We start from the raw sequence: 20,141 nt of genomic DNA, 5'->3' as shown, positions 1-20,141 counted from the left end.
TTATTCTTTGTAAGCCTAGTACTTATCGTATCGGTCTCTTCTGCCGAACCACCGCTAAGTTACGAGGACGTAAACACACCAGCATCGGTTGTCAAGCAATGTTGGGGGGACAAACACAGACACACACACACACACACACCACACACACACACACACACACATATATATATATATATATATATATACATATATACGACGGTCTTCTTTCAGTTTCCGTCCACCAAATCTACTCACAAGGCTTTGGTCGACCCGAGGCTATAGTAGAAGACACTTGCCCAAGGGGCCACGCAGTGGGACTGAACCTAGAACCATGCGGTTGGTAAGCAAGCTACGTACGACACAGCCACTCCTGCACCTAAATAAAAAAAAGTTCTGTAAATGGAAAGAGAATTTGCGGAAAATTCATACGTATAGGTTATGTTTCCTCGTAATTTTCAGAAAATTTGAAATACTTAAAAGAAATTTTTTACAAATACTTTTCAAAATGTGCAAATTACAATTATATCAGAATTTGATGTGAAGCAAAAAACAGTAAGCATTCACACACAAATACTGACATATTTCTACGAAATTTTAGTTTCACTTTGTAGATATGTGACGTATCAACACGGATGTGTACGTCTCCACCAAATTTTTTTTCAAATCAAATTTCCATATATTACCCACTTTTTCAAATTTCCATATATTACCCACTTTTTCAAATTTCCATATATTACCCACTTTTCTGAAAGTAAACAAAGCCTTCTAGTGTGAAATTTTCGAAACCGTCGGAAAACTTTTTTCCATCACATATTCCGATAAAATCAGAACCTTATTCGTAGAGAATTTCATTAAAAATATTTTCTGGAAGTTATGGGATAACATAGTCGGGTGAGGTGGGAAGCACACATGGTGATATGCCGATTTTTTAAACGTTTTTAATTAAACATTTATAGGCTGTGTGGTGAGTAGCTTGCTTACCAACCACATGGTTCCGGGTTCAGTCCCACTGCGTGGCACCTTGAGCAAGTGTCTTCTACTATAGCCTCGGGCCGACCGAAGCCTTGTGAGTGGATTTGGTAGACGGAAATTGAAAGAAGCCCGTCGTATATATGTATGTATATGTATATATATATATATATATATATATATATATATACATATATATATATAAATATATATATATATATGTATATGTTTGTGTGTCTGTATTTGTCCTTCCAACATCGCTTGACAACCGATGCTGGTGTGTTTACGTCCCTGTAACTTAGCGGTTTGGCAGAAAAGACCGGTAGAATAAGTACTAGGCTTACAAAGAATAAGTCCTGGAGTCGATTCGCTCAACTAAAGGTGGTGCTCCAGCATGGCCACAGTCAAATGAGTGAAACAAGTAAAAGAGTACATTTAGCTTACTTGAATGCATTTTTCTCATAATACAAATGCTTTTAAAAATGAATATTTCCTTTTCGGTTTTCATTCATACAATATATATAAATATATCTGTGGTGGCGCAATGGCCCAGTGGTTAGGGCAGCGGACTCGCGGTCATAGGATCGCGGTTTCGATTCCCAGACCGGGCGTTGTGAGTGTTTATTGAGTGAAAACACCTAAAAGCTCCACAAGGCTCCGGCAGGGGATGGTGGTGATCCCTGCTGTAAATCTTTCACCACAACTTTCTCTCACTCTTACTTCCTGTTTCTGTTGTACCTGTATTTGAAAGGGCCGGCCTTGTCACTCTCTGTGTCATGCTGAATATCCCCGAGAACTACGTTAAGGGTACACTTGTCTGTGGAGTGCTCAGCCACTTACACGTTAATTTCACGAGCAGGCTGTTCCGTTGATTCGGATCAACCGGAACCCTGCGTCGTCGTAACCGACGGAGTGCTTCCGTCCATCCATAAATATATATACAGATGGAGTTCGGTTCAAACGAAGCCTGTAGTGGGAGGGGGGGGGGAATTTAAAATATTCTCTTACTCTTTTACTTGTTTCAGTCATTTGACTGCGGCTATTTAGTTGAATAAATCGACCCCAGGACTTATTCTTTGTAAGCCTAGTACTTATTCTATGAGTGTCTTTTGCCGAACCGCAAAGTTACAGGGACGTATACAACAGGCTTCTTTCAGTTTCCGTCTACCAAATCCACTCACAAGGCTTTGGTAGAAGACACTTGCCCAAGGTGCAGCGCAATGGGACTGAACTCGAAACCATGTGGTTGGGAAGCTTCTTATCACACAGCCCACAATTTTTTTCAATTATTACATAATCGTATAATTCCATTGTGTAGAAGACAGACTAAAAAAAAAAAACTGAAAATTCACAAAAAATAGAAAAAGTTATGAGGGATTTTAGCACGTACTTCTATATAATGGCGGTGCCCCAGCATGGCCACAGCTTGTGAGCTGAAACTAAATAAAATAAAAATAAAATAAAATAAATATTTATATATATATGCCGTTCCTAATGCCAGCCAACCACTCCAAGAGTGTAGTGGGTGCTTTTACGTGCCACCGGCACGAGGGCCAGACTGATTGATTGGCCCTCATGCCGGTGGCACGTAAAAGCACCCACTACACTCACGGAGTGGTTGGTATTAGGAAGGGCATCCAGCTGTAGAAACTCTGCCAAATCAGATTGGAGTCTGGTGTAGCCATCTGATTTGCCAGACCTCAGTCAAATCGTCCAACCCATGCTAGCATGGAAAGCGGACGTTAAACGATGATGATGATGAATAATAAAGGGCAGAATTAATTGATTAATTAATAATTTTACCAAGTAGTTCGGTATGTTAAAAGAACCATTATCGGTAAACTTATGCAAAAACTATATATATCATCATCATCATCATTTAGCGTCCGCTTTCCATGCTAGCATGGGTTGGATGGTTCAACTGGGGTCTGTGAAGCTGGAAGGCTTCGTCAGGCCCAGTCAGATCTGGCAGTGTTTCTACGGCTGGATGCCCTTCCTAACGCCAACCACTCCGTGAGTGTAGTGGGTGCTTTTTACGTGCCACCCGCACAGGTGCCAGACAGAGCTGGCAAACGGCTATTAACGGATGGTGCTTTTACGTGTCACCGGCACGGGACTAGGCGATGCTGGCAACGGACACGAACGGATGGTGCTTTTACGTGCCACCGACACGGGGCCAGACAGAGCTGGCAAACGGCCACGAACGGATGGTGCTTTTACGTGTCACCGGCACGGGGCTAGGCGATGCTGGCAACGGACACGAATGGATGGTGCTTTTACGTGCCACCGACACGGGGCCAGACAGAGCTGGCAAACGGCCACGAACGGATGGTGCTTTTACGTGTCACCGGCACGGGACTAGGCGATGCTGGCAACGGACACGAACGGATGGTGCTTTTACGTGCCACCGACACGGGGCCAGACAGAGCTGGCAAACGGCCACGGACGGATGGTGCTTTTACGTGTCACCGGCACGGGGCTAGGCGATGCTGGCAACGGACACGAACGGATGGTTCACTTAACCATATACATATATATATATATATATATATATATATATATATAAAAATTTAAAATGAGGGTGAGAAATTAGATATTAATTTAATTAACATCGATTTCACACCAGTGGTCTAGCATATAAAAATACTGAAGGTTCAGTAAAATTGTATTATATATATATTAGAGGGAAACCACTATGTGGACACCCTTATGCTAGAAGTAGATTTGCTATGGTCTTCTATGGCGGATCTATTTCTAGCATAAGGGTGTCCACATAGTGGTTTCCCTCTAATATATATATTTATATATATAGCAGATTTTCTGGTGTATACAACACATAAATACAAGTGTAGATTAAATAAATTATTTAAACCACACTGTGGCGATGCCTTCCCATTGGTTTTCTTTGATGTCGTCCACATGAATAGGCGCAGGAGTGGCTGTGTGGTAAGAAGCTTGTTTATCAACCACATGGTTCCGGGTTCAGTCCCACTGCGTGGCACCTTGGGCAAGTGTCTTCTACTATAGCCTCGGGCCAACCAATGCCTTGTGAGTGGATTTGGTAGACGGAAACTGAAAGAAGCCCGTCGTGTATATATATATATATATATATATATATATATATATATGTATGTGCGTGTATGTTTGTGTGTCTGTGTTTGTCCCCCTAGCATTGCTTGACAACCGATGCTGGTGTGTTTATGTCCCCGTCACTTAGCGGTTCGGCAAAAGAAACTGATAGAATATGTACTGGGCTTACAAAGAATAAGTCCCGGGGTCGAGTTGCTCGATTAAAAGCGGTGCACCAGCATGGCCGCAGTCAAAATGACTGAAACAAGTAAAAAAAGAAAAAAGAGAATGACTATTTCACCTGCTACCTCAACATCTTTTACTGCACATCCTGCTACATATATATAATTAATGAATGAATCAATGAATGTTCAAAAATATTAATATAGATATTATTAATTATCATCATTAGTAAAATGAATAATAACAACACTAACATAGGTGGCCAACAAGCGAAAGCCGATAAATGGCAAATCCCAAATTTTATAATTAATCTATATTTATAATAGGGAACACAAGGTCCCGGCATCGTTGTGAAAATCAGAATCGAAAGATATTTATTAGAGTTAGATAAGGCTTGTTTATGGGGTATTATCTTAAGTTTCACATCCATAAAGGGCCCAGCTTTATGGCATATCATCAGATTAAAAACCTGTTTGCTAAAGGCCTCTCTGGAATATACAGGAGGAAAGGCCCATCCCAGAACCTGTTGACTAAAGGCCTCACTAGAATGTGGAGGAGGAAAAGGCCACTCCAAAACCTGTTGGCTAAAGGCCTCTCTGGAATATACAGGAGGAAAGGCCCATCCCAGGACCTGTTGACTAAAGGCCTCACTAGAATGTGGAGGAGGAAAAGGCCACTCCAAAACCTGTTGGCTAAAGGCCTCTCTGGAATATACAGGAGGAAAGGCCCATCCCAGGACCTGTTGACTAAAGGCCTCGCTAGAATGTGGAGGAGGAAAAGGCCACCCCAAAACCTGTTGGCTAAAGGCCTCTCTGGAATATACAGGAGGAAAGGCCCATCCCAGAACCTGTTGACTAAAGGCCTCACTAGAATGTGGAGGAGGAAAAGGCCATCCCAAAACCTGTTGGCTAAAGGCCTCTCTGGAATATACAGGAGGAAAGGCCCATCCCAGAACCTGTTGACTAAAGGCCTCGTTAGAATGTGGAGGAGGAAAAGGCCATCCCAAAACCTGTTGGCTAAAGGCCTCTCTGGAATATACATGAGGAAAGGCCCATCCCAGAACCTGTTGACTAAAGGCCTCACTAGAATGTGGAGGAGGAAAAGGCCACCCCAAAACCTGTTGGCTAAAGGCCTCCCTGGAATATACAGGAGGAAAGGCCCATCCCAGAACCTGTTGACTAAAGGCCTCGTTAGAATGTGGAGGAGGAAAAGGCCACCCCAAAACCTGTTGGCTAAAGGCCACTCTGGAATATACAGGAGGAAAGGCCCATCCCAGAACCTGTTCACTAAAGGCCTCGTTAGAATGTGGAGGAGGAAAAGGCCACCCCAAAACCTGTTGGCTAAAGGCCTCTCTGGAATATACAGGAGGAAAGGCCCATCCCAGAACCTGTTGACTAAAGGCCTCTCTACAATGTGGAGGAGGAAAAGGCCACCCCAAAACCTGTTGGCTAAAGGCCTCTCTGGAATATACAGGAGGAAAGGCCCATCCCAGAACCTGTTGACTAAAGGCCTCTCTACAATGTGGAGGAGGAAAAGGCCACCCCAAAATGTTGGCTAAAGGCCACTCTGGAATATACAGGAGGAAAAGGCCATCCCAGAACCTGTTCACTAAAGGCCTCGTTAGAATGTGGAGGAGGAAAAGGCCACCCCAAAACCTGTTGGCTAAAGGCCTCTCTGGAATATACAGGAGGAAAGGCCCATCCCAGAACCTGTTGACTAAAGGCCTCTCTACAATGTGGAGGAGGAAAAGGCCACCCCAAAACCTGTTGGCTAAAGGCCTCTCTGGAATATACAGGAGGAAAGGCCCATCCCAGAACCTGTTGACTAAAGGCCTCGTTAGAATGTGGAGGAGGAAAAGGCCATCCCAAAACCTGTTGGCTAAAGGCCTCTCTGGAATATACAGGAGGAAAAGGCCATCCCAGAACCTGCTGACTAAAGGCCTCGCTAGAATGTGGAGGAGGAAAAGGCCATCCCAAAACCTGTTGGCTAAAGGCCTCTCTGGAATATACAGGAGGAAAGGCCCATCCCAGAACCTGCTGACTAAAGGCCTCGCTAGAATGTGGAGGAGGAAAAGGCCACCCCAAAACCTGTTGGCTAAAGGCCTCTCTGGAATATACAGGAGGAAAGGCCCATCCCAGAACCTGTTGACTAAAGGCCTCTCTACAATGTGGAGGAGGAAAAGGCCACCCCAAAACCTGTTGGCTAAAGGCCTCTCTGGAATATACAGGAGGAAAGGCCCATCCCAGAACCTGTTGACTAAAGGCCTCTCTACAATGTGGAGGAGGAAAAGGCCACCCCAAAACCTGTTGGCTAAAGGCCTCTCTGGAATATACAGGAGGAAAGGCCCATCCCAGAACCTGTTGACTAAAGGCCTCTCTACAATGTGGAGGAGGAAAAGGCCACCCCAAAACCTGTTGGCTAAAGACCTCTCTGGAATATACAGGAGGAAAGGCCCATCCCAGAACCTGTTGACTAAAGGCCTCTCTACAATGTGGAGGAGGAAAAGGCCACCCCAAAACCTGTTGGCTAAAGGCCTCTCTGGAATATACAGGAGGAAAGGCCCATCCCAGAACCTGTTGACTAAAGGCCTCTCTACAATGTGGAGGAGGAAAAGGCCACCCCAAAACCTGTTGGCTAAAGACCTCTCTGGAATATACAGGAGGAAAGGCCCATCCCAGAACCTGTTGACTAAAGGCCTCACTAGCATGTGGAGGAGGAAAAGGCCATCCCAAAACCTGTTGGCTAAAGGCCTCTCTGGAATATACAGGAGGAAAGGCCCATCCCAGAACCTGTTGACTAAAGGCCTCGTTAGAATGTGGAGGAGGAAAAGGCCATCCCAAAACCTGTTGGCTAAAGGCCTCTCTGGAATATACAGGAGGAAAGGCCCATCCCAGAACCTGTTGACTAAAGGCCTCTCTACAATGTGGAGGAGGAAAAGGCCACCCCAAAACCTGTTGGCTAAAGACCTCTCTGGAATATACAGGAGGAAAGGCCCATCCCAGAACCTGTTGACTAAAGGCCTCACTAGCATGTGGAGGAGGAAAAGGCCATCCCAAAACCTGTTGGCTAAAGGCCTCTCTGGAATATACAGGAGGAAAGGCCCATCCCAGAACCTGTTGACTAAAGGCCTCTCTACAATGTGGAGGAGGAAAAGGCCATCCCAAAACCTGTGGCTAAAGGCCTCTCTGGAATATACAGGAGGAAAGGCCCATCCCAGAACCTGTTGACTAAAGGCCTCTCTACAATGTGGAGGAGGAAAAGGCCATCCAAAACCTGTTGGCTAAGGCCTCTCTGGAATATACAGGAGGAAAGGCCCATCCCAGAACCTGTTGACTAAAGGCCTCACTAGAATGTGGAGGAGAAAGGCCATCCCAAAACCTGTTGGCTAAAGGCCTCTCTGGAATATACAGGAGGAAAGGCCCATCCCAGAACCTGTTGACTAAAGGCCTCTCTACAATGTGGAGGAGGAAAAGGCCACCCCAAAACCTGTTGGCTAAAGACCTCTCTGGAATATACAGGAGGAAAGGCCCATCCCAGAACCTGTTGACTAAAGGCCTCACTAGCATGTGGAGGAGGAAAAGGCCATCCCAAAACCTGTTGGCTAAAGGCCTCTCTGGAATATACAGGAGGAAAGGCCCATCCCAGAACCTGTTGACTAAAGGCCTCTCTACAATGTGGAGGAGGAAAAGGCCACCCCAAAACCTGTTGGCTAAAGGCCTCTCTGGAATATACAGGAGGAAAGGCCCATCCCAGAACCTGTTGACTAAAGGCCTCTCTACAATGTGGAGGAGGAAAAGGCCACCCCAAAACCTGTTGGCTAAAGACCTCTCTGGAATATACAGGAGGAAAGGCCCATCCCAGAACCTGTTGACTAAAGGCCTCACTAGCATGTGGAGGAGGAAAAGGCCATCCCAAAACCTGTTGGCTAAAGGCCTCTCTGGAATATACAGGAGGAAAGGCCCATCCCAGAACCTGTTGACTAAAGGCCTCTCTACAATGTGGAGGAGGAAAAGGCCACCCCAAAACCTGTTGGCTAAAGACCTCTCTGGAATATACAGGAGGAAAGGCCCATCCCAGAACCTGTTGACTAAAGGCCTCACTAGCATGTGGAGGAGGAAAAGGCCATCCCAAAACCTGTTGGCTAAAGGCCTCTCTGGAATATACAGGAGGAAAGGCCCATCCCAGAACCTGTTGACTAAAGGCCTCACTAGAATGTGGAGGAGGAAAAGGCCATCCCAAAACCTGTTGGCTAAAGGCCTCTCTGGAATATACAGGAGGAAAGGCCCATCCCAGAACCTGTTGACTAAAGGCCTCACTAGAATGTGGAGGAGGAAAAGGCCATCCCAAAACCTGTTGGCTAAAGGCCTCTCTGGAATATACAGGAGGAAAGGCCCATCCCAGAACCTGTTGACTAAAGGCCTCACTAGAATGTGGAGGAGGAAAAGGCCACTCCAAAACCTGTTGGCTAAAGGCCTCTCTGGAATATACAGGAGGAAAGGCCCATCCCAGAACCTGTTGACTAAAGGCCTCTCTACAATGTGGAGGAGGAAAAGGCCACCCTAAAACCTGTTGGCTAAATGCCTCTCTGGAATATACAGGAGGAAAGGCCCATCCCAGAACCTGTTGACTAAAGGCCTCGTTAGAATGTGGAGGAGGAAAAGGCCATCCCAAAACCTGTTGGCTAAAGGCCTCTCTGGAATATACAGGAGGAAAGGCTCATCCCAGAACTTGTTGACTAAAGGCCTCTCTACAATGTGGAGGAGGAAAAGGCCATCCCAAAACCTGTTGGCTAAAGGCCTCTCTGGAATATACAGGAGGAAAGGCCCATCCCAGAACCTGTTGACTAAAGGCCTCACTAGCATGTGGAGGAGGAAAAGCCATCCCAAAACCTGTTGGCTAAAGGCCTCTCTGGAATATACAGGAGGAAAGGCCCATCCCAGAACCTGTTGACTAAAGGCCTCGTTAGAATGTGGAGGAGGAAAAGGCCACCCCAAAACCTGTTGGCTAAAGGCCTCTCTGGAATATACAGGAGGAAAGGGCCATCCCAGAACCTGTTGACTAAAGGCCTCACTAGGATGTGGAGGAGGAAAAGGCCACCCCAAAACCTGTTGGCTAAAGGCCTCTCTGGAATATACAGGAGGAAAGGCCCATCCCAGAACCTGTTGACTAAAGGCCTCACTAGGATGTGGAGGAGGAAAAGGCCACCCCAAAACCTGTTGGCTAAAGGCCTCTCTGGAATATACAGGAGGAAAGGCCCATCCCAGAACCTGTTGACTAAAGGCCTCACTAGAATGTGGAGGAGGAAAAGGCCACCCCAAAACCTGTTGGCTAAATGCCTCTCTGGAATATAGAGGAGGAAAGGCCCATCCCAGAACCTGTTGACTAAAGGCCTCACTAGAATGTGGAGGAGGAAAAGGCCATCCCAAAACCTGTTGGCTAAATGCCTCTCTGGAATATACAGGAGGAAAGGCCCATCCCAGAACCTGCTGACTAAAGGCCTCACTAGAATATGGAGGAGGAAAAGACTGAAACTGCTGAGAAAATCTGGAACTTGACTGAAGATAGAAAATTCTGAATCATCATCATCATCATCGTTTAACGTCCATTTTCCATGCTGGCATGGGTTGGACGGTACGACTGGGGTCTGGGAAAAAGGAGGCTGCACCAGACCCCAATCTGATCTGGCAGTGATTCTACTGCTGGATGCCCTTCCTAATGCCAACCACTCCGAGAGTGTAGCAGGTGCTTTTTACGTACCACCAGCACAGGGCCCAGAGGAGCTGGCATCGACCACGATTGGATGGTACTTTTTACGTGCCACTGGCACGGACGCCAGTCAAAGCAGCACTGGCACTGGCCACATTCGGATGATGCTTTTTACATTCCACCAGCACAGGGCTCACAACTACAATTTCCATTTGATTTGATTTTGATATTACTGTTGATGTTGATGTACAATAGGTCTCCTCAAGCACAGCATGGCCCTATGATCCAAGGTACTTTTGAGTGGGCTATATATATATATATTTCAGCAAAACAAGATTCAAATGAATATGGTACTTAACTTAGATGCACCAGAATTCTTTATGGTATTAACCATAAAAATATGTGGGGTGACCGACAGAATAAGTACTAGGCTTACAAAGAATGGCCACAGTCAAATGACTGAAACAAGTAAAAGAGTATATATATATGTGTATTTACATATAAGAGACCAAAAGTGTACGTACACTGCTATATGTATATATACTCTTTACTCTTTTACTTGTTTCAGTCATTTGACTGCAGCCATGCTGGAGCACCGCCTTTAGTCGAGCAACTTGACCCCGGGACTTATTCTTTTTGTAAGCCCAGTACTTATTCTATCGGTCTCTTTTTGCCGAACCGCTAAGAGACGGGGACGTAAACACACCAGCATCGGTTGTCAAGCAATGCTAGGGGAACAAACACAGACACACACACACACATACATATATATATATACATATATACGACAGGCTTCTTTCAGTTTCCGTCTACCAAATCCACTCACAAGGCATTGGTCGGCCCGGGGCTATAGCAGAAGACACTTGCCCAAGATGTCACGCAGTGGGACTGAACCCGGAACCATGAGGTTGGTTAGCAAGCTACTTACCACACAGCCACTCCTGCGCTATATATATAGAAAAGAAAACAAAAAATGAAACAAGAACGTTTATATATATAATCATCATCATCATCATCATCATCGTTTAACGTCCGTTCTCCATGCTAGCATGGGTTGGACGGTTCGACCGGGGATCTGAGAAGCCAGAAGGCTGCACCAGGCTCCAGTCTTATCTGGCAATGTTTCTACAGCTGGATGCCCTTCCTAACGTCAACCACTCCCTGAGTGTAGTGGGTGCTTTTTACGTGCCACCGACACAGGTGCCAGACGAGGCTGGCAGACGGCCACGGTCGGATTGGTGTATTTTATGTGCCACTGTCACGGAAGCCAGTCGAGGCGGTAATGTATAGGTAAAAAATAAACTAGAAACCATACAGAATTTTAAAAATACTTTACTTTCCTTTAATTGTACAGAATAAGTATTTTTATATTTGTTACATTCATTATTATAAAATATTGCCCGGTTTCGATGTTTATGTCCATCTTATCAAATATTAAAAAATTCAAAGTCAAACAGGAGGAAATAAGAAAAGACTGAAAATTAAAACACCTTGTTTTTATATTCAGTGCATAGTTGCATAGTAATAAACATGTTTGTTATTTGTTGTTTATGTTGAGAATCTAGAATAGAATGTAAGGGATCAAGTATCAGCAATTCTATTGATACGGTCAGCTGCGTGTGTGTGCATGTGTGTGTATTAAGTGGATACAGGAAGGTCTGAAAGGGTTTGGAAGAAATTGTTTCTCTCTTGTAGTGTGTTTGTTTTTGTTGTTTGGAAACGTGTTGGGGAACGAATTATTTTATTGGCAAAATTTTTTTATTGAATTGAATTTCAGATTTCTTTTTTTTTATTCAGAACTAGCAGTATCGCCCGGCGTTGCTCGGGTTTGTAAGGGAAATAACTATATAAGCATTATATAGCCAAAAAATAGCAAAAAAATGCATTAAAAATGGAAAAGAAATTATGGTAAATTTTTTTTTTAAATCGTTGACTCATCGTAGACATTTTTAGAGAGTTACTTCCCTTATATAATAGCGAAAAAAAATGATGGTAAATTATTTTTTACATCGTAGATTCATTGTAGACGCGTGCTAATACCCAGAAGGGCTCAATATGAATCACGACTATAAGATACCTGGTTTTGGTTAAACTGCACCGCAAAATGTGGGAGTAGTATAAAGATATGGTCGGCTGTATGTATACATTGCATTAAATGGATTTAAAGGGGGTCGATTTAATAAAGTTCTTGATCTCTACCGCTTGAACCCTTTATTATATATAAATTTCTTAACCCCTTTTCAACTATATATTAATACATTAGACTGTGGCTGGCATTAAGGGAATAGAAGCTTTATTTGTATATTCAAAACATTTCCGATAAACAAATTCAATATATATATATATATAAAATACAAAATGGGACAAGAATGCAAAACATCCGGACAGCTAGGTGATACAAAAAGGAACAACAAAACATCCAGATAGACGATACAAAGAAAACAAGGACGGGTCATTCGAAGCTTTCTTTCCTCAGTCAAACACCAGTTTATCCTCGCAATTTCAGCTGATACATATATATATACACACACACACAGAGTAATCCCTTGACTACTGCGGGTGTAACGCTCCAATAAAAACCCCCGCGATAAGTGAAAATCCGCAAAGTATATTTTTAAAATTATTTGTATAATTTGTATATATTTATCTAATATAATAAATGCGAAAACTAATTTCTGTGTGTCAGTGTGCCACACTTTGGCCCCGCTCTCTCATTATTCAATAACACTTCTACTGTTGATGATGTCTTATTAAAAGTAGTAGTGTTGATGGTGGCAGTGGGAGTAATAATAAGAGAGAGAGGGACTGAACACTGAATTCATTTACCACCACCACCATCGCCACTACATCTGTCATACAAACACCATTCAGACTTCTGACGCCACCACCATCACCACTGTCTTTCACATCGCTTATTCTCAGCGTCATCCCTGACCGCTTCGGCTACCACCACTTCCATCATCACCGCCACATCCACCTCTATAACTATCACAAAAAGGCTGAATGGTATGTGTATGGCAGATGTTGTGGCGATGGTATTGTTACTTACCAAGCAGCTTTGCAATAAGTTCCAAATTATACCCTTGTTTTCATAAAAATTGTTCATTGCTTGAAAAATATTGTTCAAATTCAATAAAATTTAATAAGGCCGCAGGAGTGGTTGTGTGGTAAGTAGCTTGCTTACAAATCACATGATTCTGGGTTCAGTCCTACTGCATGACACCTTGGGCAAGTGTCTTCTACTATAGCCTTGGGCCGACCAAAGCCTTGTGAGTGGATTTGGTAGACGAAAACTGGAAGAAGCCCATCGTGTATATATATATATATATATGTATATATATAGGTGTATGTGTATGTGTGTATCTGTGTTTGTTCCCCCACCAACACCACTTGACAACTGATGCTGGTGTGTTTACGTCTCCGTAACTTAGCGGTTCAGCAAAAAGAGGCTTACTAGGCTTACAAAGAATAAGTCCTGGGGTCGATTTGTTCGATTAAAGGTGGTGCTCCAGCATGGCCACAGTCAAATGACTGAAACAAGTAAAAGAATGTACTTAAAGCTTGAAGTGTCATTGTTGGACCCAAGACCTAATGAAGAGCCCTCCAAAGGAACTAGCTTAAAAGCTAATTTTATTATGAATGCAAAACACCACCGCACACTCGCCTCCCGACTTTCGTTTTCCAAACAGCATGAGCGATTCTTTGTTTACTCATGTACGGGTCATAGTGCTAGTGCATGCATATACAGCTGCGTGCGTGTGCACATACACGCGAGTACTGTCCAAATCTCTGTCCAATCACATACAGCTAGCTGGCATTCAATTGGCATGTCAAGTTTCGGGCATTTTGATTGGGTTTTGGATAGAAAATTCACAAAAAGGTCACTTCTATTGATTTTTTAATGGCTTTGCGGGGTGACTGGGGAAATGTAAAGATGTGCACGACCACCCTAGGATGGTTTTGAATGACCATAGAAAGTGCGAGCCCTCTGACTGAAATATTGTGGATTTGTATAAAGGACACACATACACACACACAGACATTTTGCCGTTTATATATAGAGAGATAAATATCTATGGATTGCAGAAAATCATGATATAAATTGACATATACTAGCCAGAAAAATCTGCGATGTACTGCGGGCGCGATACGTGAACCGTGATATGGCGTGCGATTACTGTATATGTGCATATGTATGAATGTGTTGTGTGGTAAGAAGCTTGCATGGGAATACGTATATACATCAATACGTATGCACACATCTTTTTTGTATGTACGTGTGTGTGTGTGTGTGTGTGTGTGTATGTGAGTGAGTGAACGTGTTTGTTCTCATGTATGTGTAAGTGGTACTCTCTCTCTCTCTCTCATACACGTCCATTTCATATACACATTCATACATCTTTCACTTGAAAACAAAAGAAAATAAAATTAGAATTTTTTACGGAAATTAACAAACAAAGCCAGCTGATCCGGATGACAGTTCTGCAAGTCAAAGCGAAAGATCGCCTAAATGGCGGGCGATATGGACGGTCTAAATCTGCCATTTGTTTCTTTTTATAATTTCAAAACAATTTTCCGTTAAAAAGGTATAATTTAAAAGGAGATTTTGTTTTTAGCACATCCCACGACTACCTGATACCTTCCTTGTTTATTTGTCACTCTGACATGTATTGATGTTTTTCAATATATTTCTCCCCATAAACACATTCAATAGAATGACGATGCGGCCAAAGATGGACCATCGCTGGGATTTAAGCAACAAAACAAAACAAAAAAACTAACTTTGTAATTAAAATTCTTACCAAGCGAGTGTCTGTATACACTAGCATAGCTAGTGGGGCAGGCGGTCCGCATTTTTAATGGGCGGGACTTTTGGGTCTGTTGTAGGCAATATGTGGTTTTTGTGGGGTCCGGGGGCGGCACATAATCTAGCCACGCCATTGTCTGTATATGTATAAGAAAAACAAAAACCATTTACTAACAGAAAAGTATGCTAGTAAAATTGTGTTTTACATACCATTTTTAAATCAATGAAGATAAACCCCAGCAATGCGATCGATACGGGTTAAGTCTAATTTCAGCATCCGTAAGGATTTATGGGGGATAGGGGCAAACATTTTGTTTTTGTACAATTGTGCGAGGTCCAAGGTATAATACACAAATTCGCAAAACATTTCTGAAAGTACCAAAAGGTAAAAAAATTATAACCTTGACGGGTTACATGGTGTGTTTCGATCCAGAAGCTATAATAAATAGGCCACGAGAATATTTTTAACTTTTTAAATTTGGATTTCAACAATTAGTTTGAAATTATAAACAAACAAATGACAGATTCGGACTCTCTATTTTAAACTCTGATTGAAGCAAAAAGATCGAAAAAGAGTGGAAATTTTAGGATTAATAGAGGAGGGGGTTAAAGAATTTAAAAGAAAATCGCATGATAAATCAATTTCCGCGTGTAGAAAACAAATTTACAAAAATTTGCTGAAAATTCCAAAAAATATTTTTAAAAGTTACGAAGAGTTATGGGGTGCTTAAACCAGTACCTCACTGGTTTAATAATGTCCCCATAAATGCTTCAGTACGTTACAATACAACCAACAATATACAACGATTATTTTAATATAAATTATCAATTTTATTAAGTTATCTGTATACGTTATAATCGTAGAGAAATAGTCTGTCAATAGCCGAAAATGAGGCCAGTAATTTTCTCCAATATTAAAGTAAAAAGAAATTAAATGTTTTCAGCAGAATTTAAAACGAAATAGAAAAAATTTCATGAAGTTTACATACGGGGCGAGTCAGAAGTAGCACCCAATTCCTATTTTAGGGTTGGAATATCAAGGAATATTAATAACATGACAGTCAACAACTATTGAAGAGGTTGCAAGAAGTAACGAAAATTTTAGAAAAAAAAAAATTAAATAAATAGGTAAATGAGTAGAAACTGAACCGGTGAGTGTGTTAATTAATAAGGCATTGAAACAGAATGACTCCAGACCCAACAAAACAAGATACATGATTCACATTATGTAACTTTCAAAAATTGTTAGTAATGACCTGTAAAGCAATAAAGGCATGATTTCCCAGAAACTGGGCCCTGCTTTTGATTCATCCTTGTATGTATGTATGCATGTATATATAATTTTACTTGTAAAAGTATAATTCTTTAGTTAACATGCTTGCTATGCACGGAATTTGTTTCATTTTATTCATATGCCAGTGGTTGGTATTAGACTCATATTCATAGGCAACCCTACGATTTACTGAAATCATTAATTGCTGCAGTTCATGTTGGTCTCCGTCTCTTTCCAAAATGTGGGCTAACGACTGAATAAACCACGATCCATTAGTAGAATTTCTCCAGGAGTAAAATCCAGGGACAGTGGAATAAGCCAGAAGAACGTCGGCCCAAAGTGGTACTTTCTGAGATTTTATATTTTGATGCCTGACTCTGACATCACCAGCATCGTGCATAACAGCACCACTGTCCAGTTTTGTTCCCCGACAGGCTTGTACGAAGAATAGTTTTGGCTTACCTATTAAGCTTGGACATCTATTAGGAAGCAACATCTCCACTAAATCGTCTAGTTTTACTTTATCATCAATGCCATATATCTGGTTATCGTCTTCACCGTGAGACAATATAACACAAACGAAACAGTTATAATTCGTATGGTCCAACGCAGATATATCCGTAAATATTTGTTTCATGCTTTTCACTGATAAATTCTTGCGGTCGATCACTTTAAAATGCAACAACTCCAAAGCCTGTTTAATAGCTAATGCATCTCTATCGGATCCTTGTCGGTTAGACATACCAGTCGATTCGTTGAAGGTTTCATTATTGATTATTAAAGCCAGATTCCCTTTGCTACGATCCATGTTATATTTGACAACTGCAGATTCGCCAATTCTAACATCAGACTCCATGTCAACATCTTGAGGCGGTAACTCAATGTTTCTTTCTGTAAAATATATACCTTCAAAATGTTGTGCATCTGCGAAGTCCATGGTTGATCTGAATGTATAAAACAATAAATGTACAAAAGAGCAGAGACGAACCAGTAGAAAAACAACGGTGGAGCGTTAGGACAGTTGACTTGCCACAGCAGTTGAGGAAGGAAAAAGTCAATAGTGCGCGTTTTCACTTTTTCTCGGCCTAGAAATAGCAGTTAAAGGCACTCCTTTATGATTTCATGATAACTGGAACAATTACAAGCGATTATTCAATGACAAGTGTTGACTACGAAAACTTTCCCTGTTCGCATCAATAGATTAATAATTAAGTTAAGACGTGGGATATGAGGAAATGATTCATAATTAACTCAGTGGTAACAACAAACGTTCACGCACTGTGCAAGACGTCACTTCCGCTCAATTAATTGATATTTTACTTCCTTGATCGATAGTGCGTCTTTGACGACAGCGAATAAGAGAAATTTCCACTGTAAATTCAGTTCTAACAATGTTCAACTGGACAAATAGCTGTTAAAATACAGGGTGAATAGGGATCTCGTTAGCATTTTGTCATCCACTTGTAGTTTATGGTACTACTTGAGAACAATGGTCCCGGTGCGCGCACTCGCTTACTCGCGCTAGCTAGTCACGACTAGTCGATCCTTTGTGTTATTTACTTTGTTTAAAAAATTATTTACTTTGTTTAACAAACATTATTTACTTTGTGTAAAAAAAAAAAATATTTGGCGATCCTTCGGTATAGGTACCATAAGTACCAGAAGTGGCTTTGTTTACATTTCTGAAGATAACAGAAACCTTTTTCTCCCACCCCTAACCCTAACCCCCCCATCCCCTATATATATATATATAAAAAAACACTTTCTTGAAATGTATCCGGTACTTATACCGAAGTTACGCCAAATTATTTATTTTGTGTTTTATTTAATTTGCAGTCAAAAATCGTAAAAAAATAGGGATTTTCATAGAAAAAAAGCACCTTTTTGATGTAAATAATTTTTGGTGTTAACATGGTCCAATTTGAAGGAAGAGCAAGCCTTCTTCTATCATACTCTCAATTTTGGTCAACTTGGGGCACACAGGGTCTCGGGAGAGATAGTGTTAGTAGAAGGCTACCAAACCTGTCATACACAGACAACTTCAGCTTTATATATAGAGATGAAACAAAACTTGGCAAAGGGAAATAACACATGAAAAACAAATAATATTCTCAAATAATAGAACTTGGTTCAGTTGATGTTTAATCTTCCATGTGTTGCCTTAACATTTATAGTGTTAGTTGTTTTGGTTATTTCCCATATCTCGTAGTAGATTGTATAGTTCTCTATGAAAAATGAGGAATCTTTCAGCTGTTTCGAATATATTACAGTATTTGCTGATTGTAAACAAACCTATTTCTTTACTACCCACAAGGGGCTAAACACAGAGAGGACGAACAAGGACAGACAAACGGATTAAGTCGATTATATCGACCCCAGTGCGAAACTGGTACTTAGTTTATCGACCCCGAAAGGATGAAAGGCAAAGTCGACCTCGGCGGAATTTGAACTCAGAACGTAACGGCAGACGAAATACCGCTAAGCATTTCGCCCTGTGCGCTAACGTTTCTGCCAGCTCACCGCCTGATTGTAAACAAACCTGTAAAGTATATTAAAAATCTGATGAAACAAAAATTGTGGAAGCTACAAGATATTTGAAAGTGGCACCGTGTCACTGCACAGGCTTGGATATGTGGTTGAGAAGATTGCTTCCCTCTCCAGCTGAGTGTTCCTAATCTTGTGGGCTCATGAGTGATGGTGCCACGTAAAAAGCACCTGAACCAGTATCGTGCAAATGTACCCATGCTAAGGCTGCATAAAAGCACCCATTACACTCTGTAAAGTGGTTGGTATTAGGAAGGGCATCCAGCTGTAGAAACCATATAAAAAGAGACATGGATCCTGGTCAGCTCCTGTCAAACCGTCCAACCCACGCCAGCATGGAAAGCAGACATTAAATGATGATGATGATGATGGTGTTTTAAGTAAATCTTTCTTTTTGTGGTAAGTAGCTTGCTTACCAACCACGTGGTTCCGGGTTCAGTCCCACTGCGTGGCACCTTGGGCAAGTGTCTTCTACTATAGCCTCAGGCCGACCAATGCCTTGTGAGTGGATTTGGTAGACGGAAACTGAAAGAAGCCCGTCGTATATATATATATATAGGCGTAGGAGCGGCTGTGTGGTAAGTAGCTTGTTTACCAACCACGTGGTTCCGGTTCAGTCCCACTGCGTGGCACCATGGGCAAGTGTCTTCTACTATAGCCTCAGGCCGACCAATGCCTTGTGAGTGGATTTGGTAGACGGAAACTGAAAGAAGCCCGTCGTATATATATATATATATATATATAGGCGTAGGAGCGGCTGTGTGGTAAGTAGCTTGTTTACCAACCACATGGTTCCGGGTTCAGTCCCATTGTGTGGCGCCTTGGGCAAGTGTCTTTTAAGGCGGTGCTCCAGCATGGCTGCAGCCAAATGCCTGAAACAAGTAAAAGAATTTTAGTAAGTATGTAAGATACAACAAACACCATGATTGACAGCTACAAGATATTTGAAAGTGGTATCATATCATTGCACAGGCTTGGATATGTGGTTGAGAAGATTGCTTCTTAACCATGTGATCAGGAGTTCAGTCCCACTGCATGGCACCTTTGGCAGATGTCATCAACTATAGCCTCTGGCTGACCAAAGCTTTCTCATTGGATTGGGCAGATTGAAACTGGAAGAGGCCCATTATGTGTGCCACACAGAAACCACCTGTGCTGGTGCCATGTAAAAGCACCCATTACACTCTGTAAAGTGGTTGGTCTTAGGAAGGGCATCCAACTGTAGAAACCATATAAAAAGAGACATGGATCCTGGTCAGCTCTTGTCAAACCGTCCGACCCATGCCAGCATGGAAAGCAGACATTAAATGATGATGATGATGATGCTGTTTTAAGTGAATCTTGTCTTGGCATCACATGATAGTTATAAACCTTCATGTGAGTGGTGTTCATTCACTGTTTAAAGTGAAAAACATGCCCCACCGGAAGGAAAAGTTACATTGCTTAGGAACAAGTGAAGGTTGGGGACAGTAAAGGTATCCAACTATAGAATCTACTTCAACAAATTCTATTTGATCCTTAAAAGCATGAAAAAGAGAACATTAAATGGCGATGATGGTGATGATGATAACACTATTGTTAGCTTATTTGGAAAGTTTCTTTTTAGCACCT

The 20,141-nt window shown here is 42.2% G+C and overlaps 1 protein-coding gene across 1 annotated transcript; it reads right to left on the bottom strand.

Annotated features, from left to right (window-relative positions):
• Positions 1–14,588: 14,588 nt before the first annotated feature.
• Positions 14,589–17,270, bottom strand: LOC115211860 (caspase-3-like). Its single transcript, XM_036503176.1, has one exon. It carries the CDS (start codon positions 16,921–16,923, stop codon positions 16,057–16,059), a length of 867 nt encoding a protein of 288 aa, XP_036359069.1. The 5' UTR covers positions 16,924–17,270; the 3' UTR covers positions 14,589–16,056.
• Between the last annotated feature and the right edge of the window lie 2,871 nt (positions 17,271–20,141).

Source organism: Octopus sinensis, linkage group LG5, assembly GCF_006345805.1.
Source record: "Octopus sinensis linkage group LG5, ASM634580v1, whole genome shotgun sequence".
Taxonomy (NCBI): Eukaryota; Metazoa; Mollusca; class Cephalopoda; order Octopoda; family Octopodidae; genus Octopus; species Octopus sinensis.
The sequence above is the reverse complement of the archived record's forward strand: the minus strand, read 5'-3'. Positions and strand labels throughout refer to the sequence as shown.

What these genes read in the sequence shown, in the direction of transcription:
- LOC115211860 (XM_036503176.1), bottom strand. Translation starts at nt 16,923, where the DNA reads ATGGACTTCGCAGATGCACAACATTTTGAAGGTATATATTTTACAGAA.